Source organism: Megascapheus bottae, chromosome 3 (genome assembly GCF_031878675.1).
Source record: "Megascapheus bottae isolate mThoBot1 chromosome 3, mThoBot2.hap1, whole genome shotgun sequence".
NCBI lineage: Eukaryota > Metazoa > Chordata > Mammalia > Rodentia > Geomyidae > Megascapheus > Megascapheus bottae.
The window spans coordinates 45674150-45689949 of NC_143511.1; the positions used below are offsets into that span (position 1 = coordinate 45674150).

The following is a 15800-nucleotide window of genomic DNA, read 5'->3' on the forward strand; positions in this document are numbered from 1 at the left end:
CAAGTTGGAGACCCCAATTTAAACCTAGGTACGGGGAGGTGGGGAGAAATTTATCATTACACAAACATGTCTGTTTACAAGACTCTAGAAACAGAGGAATGTTATGAAGTGGAGTAGGGCTTGAGTGCTAAGAGGAGGCTTAGAGTTAATATTTTGAAAATACTCTAGTTTTAATAGGAGAACATGGGGAGATATAACAGCTTGTAAGAGGGAGTAAAAAGATGAGTGTTTATATGATCTAACAAATGTTGGGAAAGGAAACAACTTGCTGTGTATCTTCTGATCATTTTCATTACACCTATATATTATATCTGTTTATATAGTTTGCCTTAGAAATATATTATTTTAGTACTAAAGATTAAGTGATGTAGCAATGAAGGTAGCTTACGATTGATTTTTTTCCTTTCCCTTAAAGAAATTGATCACCCATGAGAAGTTTGAAAGTGCATGTGAAGAACTCAATAATGCATTGCTTCGGGAACAGCAGGCACAAATGCTGTTGAATGAACAGGCACAGCAACTACAGGAGTTGAATTATAGGCTTGAGTTGCATTCCAGTGAAGAAGCTGACAAAAACCAAACTCTAGGAGAAGCTGTTAAGGTAGGAGAACATTGCTTATATAATAATGCTTATTTCTTCTCTTTTTGTAGATATGAGAAATAATACACATCTCTTGAATAAAGAATAGATCCCAAGTTGAAAAATTTTATTCTATAAGAGTTTCTGAGGATGGAACAAGACTTCAATCCTCAACCACAGCGTACATCAACATGTATTAAAGATGTAAAAGTCAGCTTTATAGGTTGGTTAGAAACAACGAGATGTTTTAGTAATAACTTACTTAAAAAAGTCATCGTCCTTTCTTCCAATCTAGTTCTTTTTTCTATTTTTGTTTTGTGGTCTTTGGACTTTGGAAACTTCACATATCTTTTGAATTTTGGAAGGGTTTGAATCTAGGTCTCCCCAGTTCTCATATAAATCTATGCTTTAAGATAAGGGAGGCCTGGTTAGAAAGAGTTAGTCTCTTGACTATGCATTTGTCAGTGGCATTTAAAAGGGAAAAGATAATACTTATTGTTGAGAAAAGTTTAGTAATACAATTATGGTGATAGTACTGTTTTGTAAATGTTGACTATAAAGTGTAATAGAATTCTTTTTTTTTTTTTTTTTGCCAGTCCTGGGCTTTGGCTCAGGGCTTGAGCACTGTCCTTGGGCTTTCTCAAGGCTACAGCTCTACCACTTGAACCTCAGCACCACTTCCGGCTTTTTGCTGTGTATGTGGGGTACCGAGGAATTGAGCCTGGGTCTTCATGAATGCTAGGCAGGCACTCTACCACTAGGCCAAACTCCCGGCCCCTGTAATAGAATTCTTATTTTTGATTTTAATACTTGATGTTTCACTAGTGAGGTTATACACACTGGATGGAACTAAGTCCAAGAAAATAAAAAAAGTGTTGTGTAGCCTTTATATGAAGTATCATATTTAATATAACTAGCTGATTGTTGATATTCAATGATTAAGCAATTAATATATTTACCTTAGCATCTCGATACTATTTATGTTAATAATAAAGTAGCAAAAATTTATTGAGAACTTACTATTTGCCAGACACTGTACTATATATCTCACCAACTATCTCATAATCTCCATAAATCTGTAGAGTTTTTAATCCCATTTTAGATGAAAAAAGAGAGGTATTAATATGTTACCATAGCTTGCACAGCTGTAGTGATAAATTTAGGAGGTTAGATTTTCTATCTTCTTTCCTAATACCATATTATATAGACTGACCACACTCCTGTGACCGCCCCTTGTACCTTTCTCAGTGTGGATTATCTTGTTCCATTCTTAAACTGTCCTGCATGGTAGGTAGTGTCAGTTATTATTTCCATTTGTGTGTATGTTTGTATCTGTGTTTGTGTCTGTGTATATGTGTTGGTTCCTGGGTGTGTGTGTGTTTATCTGCATCTGTGTCTATGTATAATGTTGGTCCTGGGCTTGAACTCTTGGCTTGAGTGTGGTCCCTTAGCTCCTTTGCTCAAGGCTAGCGATCTACCACTTGAGCTCCATTTCCAGCTTTTTGGGTACTTAGTTGTAGATAATAGTCTCAAAGACTTTCCTGCATGGGCTGGCTTTGAACTGTAATCCTAAAATCTCACCCTTCTAAGTAGCTAGGATCACAGGCAAAGCTACCAGTGCCTCGCTTCCATGGTTTTTGAGGAAATTAAGTTTTCCTGAGGCTGGGTGCCCATGGCTCACTCCTGTAATCCTTGCTACTCAGGAGCCTGAGATCTGAGGATCACTACAGGAAAGTCCCGTGAGACTCTTTTTTAAAAAAATTGTAATGTATAGAGGAGTTACATTTATATTTGCCAGGTACTAGGTGCATTACTTCTCACACATTGATGTCCCTTCTCATGTTTTTTGTCCTTATTTCCTTCCCCCAATACCCTCCCCAGTGAGACTCTTATCTCCAATTTGCAAACTAGAAAATTGGAGGTGGTGCTGTGGTTTAAGGGGTAGAGCGGTGGCCTTGTGCAGAATTGCTCAGGGATAGTGTCCAGGCCCAGAATTCAAGGTCCAGGATTGATCAAAAAAAAAAAAAGTTTGTCTGACTTGCCAGGTGTCTCCTGGCCCATAGTGGTCCCAGAATACTATTAACATTTACAGTAAAATAATTTTCAGATGTATTCATTCAATTAAACTTATTGAAATAGCTGATTTTAAGTGAAAGAGATTCATATCAGTTTAAAAAAATTTAAAAATTTAAACAAATATGTCATTTTCTTATAAAAATGCATACTGTTTCCTAACTTGTATCACATTGTAGGAGATTATGAGTATTAGTGCTTACCAACCAATAGGATTCTATATTGTCTTTTTCTTTCTTTCTTTTTTTTTTTGGCTAGTCCTGGGCTTGAGCTCAGGGCCTGAGCACTGTCCTTGGACTTTCTCAAGGATAGAGCTCTACCACTTGAGCCTCAGCACCACTTCCAGCTTTTTTCTATGTATGTGGTACCGAGGAATCCAACCCAGGTCTTCGCGCATGCTAGGCAAGCACTTTAACCACTAGGCCAAACTCCCGGCCCCTTTTTCTTTATTTTTTAAGAATACAAGTAATAAATATTCAGTTTGGAACAATAAGAGAAGATTTACAAAGAAAAATTTAAATAATCTTGTTATATTACCAGATATGTCTACCATTAAAATTTGATATATATTATTCTAGACTTTATATTTTCAAAGAGAAAGCAATAGAGAGGGTTAATCTGACCAATGTACAATATATACTTTTGTGAAATACCACAGTGGGACCTCTGTTCTTCAAGAAATGTGTATAAATAAAAATTAATGATCAAATTTAACCTCCAAAAAGAAATATAAGCTTATATATTAATAAAAATAGAATCATATCATTATGTAATAGTTATTTTAGAATGGCAAGAACTTATTTCTATGTGAATTAATGTTATCTTTAAAATGGATGATTGAATTTTTAATGTATATAATTTTCTTCCTTTTTTCTTTTTAATTGACAAAAGTTCTGTACATTTATGGTATACATTGTAATATTTTGATAAATTTATCTATGTGGAATTATTAAATCAGGCTAATAGATGTACCTATCACCTCATGTACTTACCATTACTTTGTGTTGATGATATATGTATAAGCTTTTAGGACTTTGGAAATATACAATACAATTACCAGAATTTAATCCTACTTGCTAAATGCAACTTTGTATTATTTAACAATATTTTCCCCTTCCCCTCAGAATTTGGCAACCTCTAAAATGTACATAATTTATTTCTCTATAATTTATTACATAGATAGAGATCAGTTCCAGATTTCTCCCCTTCTTATTTTCTTAGTTTAAGATGGACACTTCTACATATGGATCTTTGTACAGCTATGATTATTTTTGTAATGATGAACTTTTTGGTGAAGAATTTTTAGACTAAAATCCCCAGTTTTAAAGTAAATATTTTTTTTTAAATTTCTTTTTTGCCAGTCCTAGGCTTGAGCTCAGGGCTTGAGCACTGTCATTGGACTTTCTCAAGGCTAGAGTTCTACCACTTGAGCCTTAGCACCACTTCCGGCTTTTTTCTATGTAGGTGGTACGGAGGAATCGAGCACGGGCCTTCGTGCATGCTAGGCAAGCACTCTACCACTAGACCAAACTCCGGGCCCCTAAAGTAAATATTTTTAAATTGGTTTTCAGTAAGTTTTTAAAACAATTATGTTATTCCTTTAGGTATTTAAAAATTGTACTTTTATTTACTCTGTTATTTTAATTTTTTTGCCAATTTGTTGCACATACCTTTGTTACTTTAATTTTTATTGATTATTAGTCTAGTTGAACTTTCTTTTTAAAAAATATTAAGTAGTTGTACAAAGGGAAGTTGAATAATTTCAGAAGTATATTGGTCATTAAACAATTTTTTTGTGCTTGAAGTATTTAATATAATTAACTAATGCTTGAAAAAGCACCTGTTGTATTGGTGTCTTTTTTTCTAGAATAGTTTGTAGTTTATGTTTAGGTATTGTATCTTCAAGGAGATAAAGAGCTGTTTATATTAATTTCTTTAAAGTGCTAGAAGCTTTAATATTGTTGTCAGGAGTGGAGACTTGTTTAATTAGTCTCTTAATTAGAACTAGCAGGTGGTAATGTGAAAATGCTCTCAGGTGGGAGGCAGCATGGTTCAGTGGAAAAAGCACTGGCCTTGGAACAAGTATTCTCCAATTCAAATCCCAGTTCTATCACTTGAGCTAATTACTTAACCTTTCTGAGCCTTAGTTTCCTCTTCTGCAAAAACAAGGTAATGATATTTAAGCTACAGGATTTTTTAGGAGGATGAATTAAGACAGCATGTGAAAAGCATTTGTATGATTGATAAATATTCTTTCATGTTTTTGGTAAGATTTCTAAATATTTGCTTTTTAAAAACTGTTCTGCATGTAGCATTCTTTAGAAATACAATATATTGTTTTTTCTTTATAAAGTGAAATGAAATCAAGAATAGATTTGGAATATATGTAAGAGAATAGAAATTACCTATTAATTATTATCTGAAAACAATTACATGTTTTTGGATTTTACTTTCAGTCATTTAAAAAAAGTATAACCATTTTTATAATGCAAACTGGATTAGATGTTCAGAATGGCCTGTTTTAGAAGATATCTCAATTTCAGATACGATATTTCCTGTGGTAACAGCAATACATTAAGAAGTAAAGAAAAGATTCAAATACAAAAATATACGCAACAATACCTATAAACTAGTGCATAGAAATCAAAGTTAGCCACCTAAGTAGGGCTACATTGTTTACAGGTAAATACCAATACTATTTTGGGGTTAGAAGACAAAACCTGGGGCTCCACTAGTGGATGGGAACTTGAGCATAGAATCCTACACTAAAAAAATAGGCTTATTAATAATGTAAAAAGACAATCACAAGTCAGTAACATCCACTTGTTCTAAGCAGTAGCCAATGCACAATTTTCTTTGTAACATAGTTTGCCTAATTTAGTTCCTTCAGGTGCCCAGGCAGAGTAAGACCAACTGAGTAACTGATACATGTGAAGACAGATATGCTAATTTCACATAGAGTCACATTTCTAAACTCTATTGTCATTCTTGATAGGATTTTCTGTATAGACAACCTTGCTTAATCTATAGTTACAATTTGGGTTTTCTTTTCCAAACTTTATACATTTAATTCACTTCCCTTTGCCTTATTGCACTATGATACAGTGTGGAACAGAAGTTGAAAAATTAGGTATTCTCCCATTCTCAAGCTCTTTCCCTCTCCCCCTTCTTTCCCTTTTCTCCCCTCCCCCTCTCATATCTTCTCCCTTCCCCTCCCATCCTTTTCTCCTCTTTCTTATTATATAGACCAAGGTTATTTTGAACTCATTCTTCCTCGGTGTAACTCCTTAGAGTTGGGATTTTAAGTGTGTACTCTCACACCAGTTTAAATCCATAATAACTCTTAACTGGGAAGTTTTTAAAAAATTAATCTCTACTGTCATTGCCATTTTTTTCATTATCAAGGTTTTACTAACACAAAAGAACTCCTTTCATGTGGAGTAGTATCTTGGTTTTTTTTCTCCTACTCTAACAGAACACCACAGGCTGCAATTCACAAACCATAGAATTTTATTTCTTACAGTTCTGGAGGTCAGGAAGTCTAAATATCATGGTGCTGGTGAAGGCCTTCTTGCTGCATCCTCTTATGGCAGAGACAAAGGTCAAGGAAACACCTGCACATGATAGAAGGAGCAGAACTTATGAGGAGTCTACTTTCACAGTAACTAACCAACTCCCACAATGATGGAATTAATCCATTCACAAAATGCAGAGGCTTCACAAACAATAACACCTAAAGAGTTCCAGCTTTCAACCTGGTTGTTTTTGGGATTACGTTTCCAACATTATGAGAGATATATTCAAATCATAGCAAGTGAAAGCTAAATAAACAACCGATTTTGGAATATGCAGGCAACCTTAAAGAAAGCAAAATGTTACATATAGTACTAGTAATAAAGAAATATTCTAAACCAAATGAGAGTGGAAGTCTGAATAGCTTCTTGGAGTTATGCACGTCTGGCTGTAATCAAGGTTGTTAAAAAAGCTGGGAAACAGGCTTAGTCTCTTGGACTTCAGAACGTATTTTGTAAAAAGCTGAAAGTCAGGAAGAGGTATAATACTGTGAAATTTGCACTAGAACACCCTGTCTTCTATCAGGTACATGGGACTCTGGCATCTTGACAGTGGATAAGAAAAAAGCTACTGAAGCAACTAGAACCTGATTGTGCCATATATAACCCAGTAATGCTTAGCTGAGAAAATTGTCTTTCAAATAAATGGTCTACTTCTTGTAGGGATGTGACTATGTTTCAGAGAATACACACGACTTTCAGGGAAATTAAAACTCACAAATCATATTAAGAAATGAATTACATATCAAATAGAACATTTATACTTTAGATGATCAGAATACTGGAGATGTTTAAACTAGAAACTTTTAATTTTTGTATGTAATAATTTTCTTAGGGATATCTAATTCTGTCACCTATACCAAAATATAGGAAAAGAAAGCATCTGAAAGAGCCTATCAATCTTTCAAAAATATGTTGGCATTTGTAGCTGGTACCAGTGAGACTAGTCTCCTTCAGAAAATCCATTCTATTATCCCAAAGTGAGCTAGTTTTTCCTCATTACTTTATAAATCACAATTTAATGGTATGCTTTTTAAATTTGGTGTTTGCATAATCTGTTAAAAAACCCAAGTGGACCATACACTAGGTAACTTGCTGATGGCATGGAGTATAGGAAAATATTAGCTGCTAATAAATAACAATTCAGTAATTCATAAAGTATAGTAATTCATAAATTGCTAGTAAACAATGGGAACAGTTTAACTGAATAACATGATAAATTTCTTAAAATGACTTTTTTTTTTTGCCAGTCCTGGGTCTTGAACTTAGGCCTGAGCACTGTCCTTAGGCTTTTTTTTTTCCACTTGAGCCACGGCATCATTTCTGACTTTTTCTGTTTATGTGGTACTGAGGAATCAAACCTGGGTCTTCGTGCATGCTAGGCAAGCACTCTACCACTAGGCCAATCTCTCAGCTTGAAATGACATTATTCTTATAAAATTACATTAAAATTTTTTTGTTTCTCATAAGTTTGAGGTTAAGAATAACTAAATAGCAAGATTTTGAGACAAAAGACAATGAGCCAATGAACCAATGTAATAGCTATATTCACAAGACAGTATGTTGGAAATGAACTTTATAATTTGGGAGGAGGTAGGTTGAGGGTAAGTGGAGAATAACATGGAAAGGGGTAGCAATGTTGAACAATGTTCAAGAAGTAATGTACTCATTAACTTACAAATGTAATTGTAACTCCGCTATACATCACCCTGACAATAAAATAAAATTTAATAAAAGAAAAGAATACTAAACAGGTCCAGGGAGGTAATTCATGCCATTGTGTACCAAGTATATGCGAAATAGAGATTAGGAGTATTAAGGTTCAAGGCCAAGGCAGGCAAAAAGTTAGTGGACCTTTGTCTCAACCAGACAGGTGCATCAGGATGTATGTAGTCTAATCTTATCTACATGGAAGACATAGTAGGAGGATCATAATTGAAGCCAGCCTGGGACAAAAACCCAAGACCTTATTGGAACAATAACAACAAAAGAAAAGGACTGGAGGTGTCACTCAAGTGATAAGTATCTGCCTAGCAAGGGTGAGACCCTAAGTTCAAATACACAGTGCTCTAAAACAAGAACAAAACAAAACCATGACTGAATAAACTGGATGTGCATGCCTGTAATCTTACCACTTGGGAGATTAAGATAGGAGAATCAAAGTTGGAGGCCAACTTTGGGCTACATTATACTTTTCAGGTCAGTTTAAGCTATAGAGAGAGAGACCTTAAAGAGCAGTGAGGAAGTAGAGGAACAGAGGGAGAAAGAGAATGGATAGACAAGGCAAAAAGTATAGCTATGATTTTCCTTGTCTACTCTTTTTCCTGGGAAAAGCCAGATATCTATTACATTATAATTTTCAGTAGAATCTGTAACATACTAGATGTATTTATTTTATGGAAGATTTAAAATGTTTTACATTTATAGGATCATTTGATAAATAATTTTTTGTGAAGTTACAGACAGCTTCTGTCTTTTTCTTTCTTCCCTCCCTCTCTCCCTCCCTCCCTCCCTTCAGCTCATTTTCCTTCCTTCCTTCCTTCCTTCCTTCCTTCCTTCCTTCCTTCCTTCCTTCCTTCCTTCCTTCCTTCCTCCCTCCCTCCCTCCCTCCCACCTTCCCTCTTTCTCTTTTTCCTTTCCCTCCGCCTCCCTCTTCTCCCTTCTCTTCTCCTCCCTCCCTCGCCCTCCCTCTCCCTCCCTCCCCCCTCTCTCCCTCCCTCCCACTCCCTCTCCCCGTTTCTTTCTGCCAGTGTTGGGCTTGAACTCAGGGCCTGAGCACTGTCCTTGGGCTTTTTCAAGGCTAGAGCTCCACCACTTGAGTCACAGCACCAGTTCCAGCTTTTCTATGTATGTGGTACTGAGGAGTCAAACCGTGGTCTTCATGCATGCTAGGCAAGTACTCTACTACTAGGCCAAACTCCTGGCCTCTCCCTTCCCCCTCTCCCTCCCTCCCTCCCTTCCTCCCCAGCTCTCTCTTTCTATTTGTCTGTCTGTCTGTCTGTCTTTCTTCTTCTTTCTCTTGTTCCAGTACCAGAATAAAGGGTCTTATGACTCTTAAGCCTTCACTTGTCTGTTTTACTCCTGGCTGGCATTTTACCCTTGAGCTAATTCTCTGACTTTTTGTTAGTTAATTTGAGATAGGCATTGGTCTCACATGTCAACTTTCAAATCAGTCTCCTGAATGGCTGGGATTACAGGTGTGAGGCATCAATGGATGTCCTCTCTTGATTTATCTTTCTTAAAAACTAAATTCTGATCATCAAATTAAATTAATATGTGTATTTAAGCCTTTACTGTGTGCAAAGTATAGTAGTTGATTTTGTAGAGAATCTATATTGAATTCATTTAAAAGAATACCTACAGCCTAACATTGGGTGAGATTTGGATATGGCAATGGATGAAAACATAGAAACTTACAATAATTTTATTCTCTGAATTTTCAATGTTTTGTAATTCTACCCTTAAAATATCCTGGATATTGGTGGAGAGAGACTGGCTTGTGGGGGTGGATTAAAAAAAAAAACTTATTCATGGTAAGTCTTCCAGATAAGTATTACTAGTTCTAATGTAGCTTTTATTCACATAATTTCTGCCAACAATTTATTTTTATTATTCTTTCTTTTTTGTTCTCCATCTTAGCTTTCTTTCATCTACTTAATGGGTTCTTAAGACTTTCTTTCTAGTTCCTTGTGTCATTTCTCACTTTTTTGCTGCTGCTTTGGCTTTTTCTTACTCATGTCTGTTTTAAGAGAAAATGGATTCTGTGCTTTATTTTCAGTTGTGAAACTTAATTACACTTAGGCTGTAGCAAGGGAAGAAGTTAAAAATAAAGAATGTGCTTTTCAAATTTCAAATGAAAGGATTATGTCATTGTAGTAATTATAGAAAGTGTCAAATTTTATGATTATTTACCTACTTTCAATTTCATTATTTTAGCCTAACTGATGTATTATTTGTAAAGGTGTTTGGCAGCTCTGAGAGTACAAAATGAGAATGCTGTATGAATCTGCTTATTTTCCTAATATTGAATAAGTAGTCATTTTTTTCTAGCCAAGCTTTAGACACATCTCTGCTAATGTCTGTTATTAGATTTCTTCATAATGGCTATTCTAACTGGGATGAGGTGAAATCTCAATTTTTTTATTAAAGAATTTATTAACATTGATTTTTACATCATATTTCAAATGATGTATTTAACAAATAAGTATTCAAGAAGGGAATCTCTATATACAATCACTGGCATTTAGATTTTAGAACATAATTAAAATTAGACAGAGTTTGTATGTCATAGATACATATTAATATATGTAATAAAACATTATGTCTATAGAGTCATAGATTTTTATGTCTATGTAGTTGTGTTTATATTTCCAATACCATGTCCATAGCATTGGGTACATAAATATTGAGTCCTTGCTCTTGTACTGTTTGGATCTAATAGCCATATATTATGGATACCATGTGCCTTTCCTTTGGTCTTGACTTGTCTCACTCAATATGATTCGCTCTAGTTTCATCCACTTCCCTGCAAATGCCATTATTTTATCTTGTCTGTTGGCTATGTAGAATTCCATTGTGTGTGGAATATATATATATATATATCATTTTCTGTATCCATTTATCTGCAATAGGGCATCTGGATTGTTTCCATTGCCTGGCTATTGTGAATAGTGTAGAGGTGAACATAGCTGAGCAGGTGTCCTTATCATATCTTGGGTTATAATGTCCAGGAATGGTATGGCAGGATCGTAGGGAAGGTCTGCTTTCAGTTCTTTAAGAAACCTCCACACTGCTTTCTAGAGTAGCTGAACTTACTTACAATCCCACCAGCAGTGCAGTAGGGTTCCTTTTTCTCCACAACCCCACCAGCATCTGTCATTGTCTGAGTTCTAAATCTTGGCCATTCTTGTTGGGGTAAGGTGGTATCTTAGGGTTGTTTTTATTTACATTTCCTTTATGACCATGGATGATGAGCATTTTCTCATGTGCTTTTCTGCCATTTTAGCCTCTTCTTTTGGTAAGTCTGTCTTTAGTTCCCTTGCCCATTTAGTGAATGGTTTATTGAGTTTGGGGGGGATTAGTTTCTTGAGTTCCCTGTAGATACTGGATATTAAGCATTTGTCTGATGTATTATTGGTAAATATCATTTCCCAGGTGGTTGGCTGTCTTTCTACTTTAGTGGCTATGCTTTTATTTGTGCAGAAACTTTTTATTTTTAGGTCACCCCATTTATTGAGACTCTCTCCAATCTGTTGTGACCCTGGGATTCTGTTCAGGAATTTTTTTGCCTGTGCCTATGAGTTCCAGTGTCTCTCCAACTCCATCATGTCAGTTTCAAGGCTTCCGGTCTGACATTGAGGTCTTTGATCCATTTTGTGTATGGTGAAAGGCTAGGGTTAATTTTTAGTTTTCTGCATGTGGCTGCCCAGTTTTGCCAGCACCAATAATTGAATAGACTGTGTTTGTTCCACTGTGTATCTTTGGCTTCTTTGTCAAATACAAGTTGACTATAGGTATGTGGTTCTGTTTCTGGATCTTCTATTCTGTTCCATTGATCTTCTGGTCCATTTTTTTTGTGCCAGTACCATGATGATTTTGTTATTATGGCTTTATAGTAGAGTTTGAAGTCTGGTATTATAATACCATCTGTACTGCTCTTTTTTTTTTTTTTGTATTGCTCTTCTTGCCTAGAATTGTTTTGGCTATTCTAGGTCTTTTCTTGTTCCATATGAACCTTTGGATTATATCTTCTATTTCAGTAAAGAATGTCTTTGGGATTTTGATGGGGATTGCATTGAATTTGTATATCAATTTTGGCAGTATGGCTATTTTCACTATATTGGTTCTCTCTACCCATGAGCATGGGATGTCTTTCCATTTCCTGGTGTCCTCTTTAATTTCTTTTGTTAGGCTTTTATAATTATCATTACATGATTCCTTTATATCTTTGGTTAAGTTAATTCCTAAGTATTTTATTCTTTTCTGGGCTATTGCAAATGGAATAATTTTCTTAATTTGACCTTCTGTGTGCATATTGTTGGTGTACAAGAAGTCTACTGACTTTTGCAGGTTAAGTTTGTTCCTGCCACTTTGCTAAAGTGGTTTATTAATTCTAGGAGTTTGGGAGTGGAGGTTATTGGTCAGTCAGGTAGAGGACCATATCATCTGCGAATAGGGATAGTTTAATTTCTTCTTTCCCTATGTGAATACCTTTGATGTCCTTCTCTTGCCTTATTGCTATGGCTAAGGGTTCCAGCACTATATTGAAGAGAAGTAGAGAGTGGACATCCCTGCCTGGTTCCTGATTTTAAGGTAAATGGTTTCAGTCTTCTCCATTTAGTATAATACTGGCTGTAGGTTTGTCATATAGCTTTAATTATTTTTAGGAATGTACCTCTTATTCCTATTTTTTCTGGTGCTTTCAACATGAATGGACATTGTATTTTATCAAATGCCTCCCCCGCGCCCAGAGAAATTATCATATGATTCTTGATTGATTTGCAAATGTTAAACCAGCCTTGCATCTGTGGGATGAAGCCTACTTGATCGTAGTGTATAATTTTTAAAATTTGTTTCTGGATTCTATCGGCTAGTATTTTATTGAGGAGTTTTGTGTCTATGTTCATTAGAGAGATAGGTCTGTAGTTCTCTTTTTTTGTTCGGTCTTTCCCTGATTTGGGGATGAGTGGAATGTTAGCTTCATAAAATGAGTTTGGTATGGCTCCTTCTGCTTCTATTTCTCGGAAGGGTTTCAAGAGTATACGTATTACTTCATTTTTAAAAGTCTTGTAGAATTTCTGCAAGTATGAAAGCTCTATCAAATACTCCACAGGCATAGTTTGTTTTTTTTTTTGCTTTTCTGGGGATTGCAACAATTCAACTCATACAATAATGATTCTTAAAATATGTGCATGCTTGGTTTTCAGGTTGTGATTCAAGCTTTTGTTAGTATTGGTTAATTATAAATTGGTAGATAACAACATGGTTGGGAAAATATTTGTCTACTGTAAAGAACACAGATACATCTCTGAATGAATTCAATAATGTCTTCTTCTAAAAGAATCTTGGCTTAACAGTAGAGGTTCATACATATGTTAATAAAAATAATTTCAAAAAAAAAAAGTCTTGTAGAATTCCACAGTGAAACCGTCTGAACCTGGCCTCTTTTTGGTTGACATTTCCCTGATTGCTTCTGCTATTTCATTGTATGAAATTGGTTTGTTCAATTTGTTCACCTCATCATTGTTCATGTAGGTAGCCTGTATTTATTTAAGAAGTCATCCATTTCTACTAGATTTTCTTGTTTCTTTGAATATAGGCCCTGGTAGTACTTATTCATAATGGACTGAATTTCTTGAATATTGGTCGTGATTGCTTCTGTGTGGTCTCTAATCTTGTTTATTTGAGTCTCCTCTCTCCTTTTTTGGATTAATCTTGCCAGGGGTCTGTCATTTTTGTTGACTTTTTCAAAGAACCAACTTTTTGATTTATTAATTTTATGTATAGTGGATCTTATTTCAATCTCTGATATTTCCGATTTTATTTTTGTTATTTCTGTCTGTCTGGTTGTTTTAGAATGCTCCTCTAGGTGCTTCAATTTCTTCTTTCGTTTATTTACATGCCCTTCTTCTGTCTTTTTAATATGGGCTCCTAGTGCGATAAATTTGCCCCTTAGAACTGCTTTTGCTGTGTCCCATAAGTTCCTTTGTGATGATTGATTGTCATTACATTCAAGGAAGTTTTGAACTTCCCCTTTAATTTGTTCTGCATAACCCAGGAGTTATGCAGAAGTTTGTTGTTCAGCTTCCAAGTCTTTGAATTTTTTTTTTTTTTTTTTTTTTTTTTTACCTTTTACTGTGTTGTTCAGAACTAGTCTGACTCCACTGTGATCAGATAGAATGCATGGGATTATATCAGTCCTCTTGTATCTGCTTAAGTTTTCTGTATGAACTATTACATGATCTATTTTGGAGTATGTTTCATGTGCTGCTGAGAAAAATGCATAAAGTTTCGCCATTGCATGGAAGACTGTGTATATCTGTTAAGCCCAGCTGGGCTATGGTGTCATTTAAGTCGATGGTGTCTCTGCTTATCTTTTGTTGAGTTGATCAGTCATTTGGTGAGAGTGGCATATTGAAGTCTCCCACTATGACTGTGTTTGAGTCTGTCTTGTTCTGTGATTCTAAGAGAGTTTGCTTGACAAATTTGGGTGCTCCCGTGTTGGGGGAGTAAGTGTTTATAACTGTAATATTCTGGGTATGGATTGTACTCTTTACTAATATGTAGTGGCCATCTTTATCTTTATGTACTGATTTTACTGAGAAGTTAATTTTGTCAGAGATTAAGATTGCTACTCCTGCTTTTTTAGTTCTACTGCTGACTTGGTTGGAGATTGTCACTTTTACAGGTGTGTCCGCCCATTCCCAAAGTCTGTGTGCCACTGCACAGCTAGCTCTCAGCTAACCCAACCAGTGGCCCCACAGTGGGCTCACAGTTTGGGAGTTTCTGCCATGGAGTCTGTCGGCTATTTTGCCTGTCCTATTCCCAGGGATGGTGCCCAGCAGAGGGCCTGTGGTTTGGGAGATTTGAGAGCTCCCAACAGCTGGCTAGCTTGTGGCCCTGTTCCCTAGGTCGAGGCCCAGCACAGGACATGGGCTCTGAGGGTAGAGCCTCAGCCCTTGCTGGTTTGCCCTTCAGTTCCCTGTTGTGTTTCAGGAAAGGACTGGGCAGCTTTGGCTGAGAGTCTTTCTGTGACTCCATGGGGGTCCCCTGGTGCTGGCTTGCCAGAGGCTCCCAGCAGGAGGGGGACTCACTTAGTTTTGGTTCAGTCAGATGCTGGCTTGCAGACTCATGCACACTGCATCACTGATGGAAGGCAGGGTCTCCAGTTTCAGTGGCTTGGGAGAGGAGGCTGTTGGGCAGGTGGGAGCAGGAACACCTCCTTTTGTGGGTTTGCTGGGTCTTAGCGCCCATCCACCTGTCAATCTCCAGTCTATAGCCTGGGGAAGGGGGCTGTTGGGGGAAGGGACAGGATACTGATTTCCTTGCCCCTCCACCCCCCTTCACACTTGCCAGTCTTTCTTGGGTGGGGTGGGAGGGGTCTGGGTTAAGTTCTGCTTTCCTGATAGGTTTGGGGTAACCCCCTGGACTCATCAGGGCTTGGCTGTGAGCTTCTCTGCAGTGTTCCTAGGGTTGTTGACCTCCCCTGGTCTCAGCCTCTTTCTGTGCTGCCCGTGCCTTGTCTGTGTGTGATTCCTACATCTGGATTGCACCGCTTGCAGGAGTTCTGGGCTTCCTGGCCTGGGTGCCAGCAAGCGGGAGTTCCAGGCTTCCCATGCCCCGGCACCCTCCACTGCAGGCAGTGAGGAGTGAGGGAGGGTCCTCACTTTTTGGATTCTTTGAGAATGTTGTATATAAGCTTTATCTGGGTTTCTTTTCCAGTTTGTATACTTCTCCGTTGCTTCTTGAATTTGTAGTTGTGCATTTCTTAAGATAGTTGGCTTGTGGATTCCCTGATTCTCTCTTTTTGTGGGAGAGAGCTAGGTTGGGTCCCTGTTGTTTTGGCGCCATCTTGC

The 15800-nt window shown here is 36.7% G+C and overlaps 1 protein-coding gene across 1 annotated transcript in view; it reads left to right on the forward strand.

The window, feature by feature from the left end:
* The window catches only part of Ccdc171 (coiled-coil domain containing 171), a 304559-nt gene that overhangs the window by 146073 nt on the left and 142686 nt on the right, over positions 1-15800 (forward strand). The window contains exon 21 of the mRNA XM_090330023.1: positions 416-601. Coding sequence (XP_090186149.1) covers positions 416-601 — 186 coding nt within the window. The remainder of the gene's footprint in view (positions 1-415; positions 602-15800) is intronic.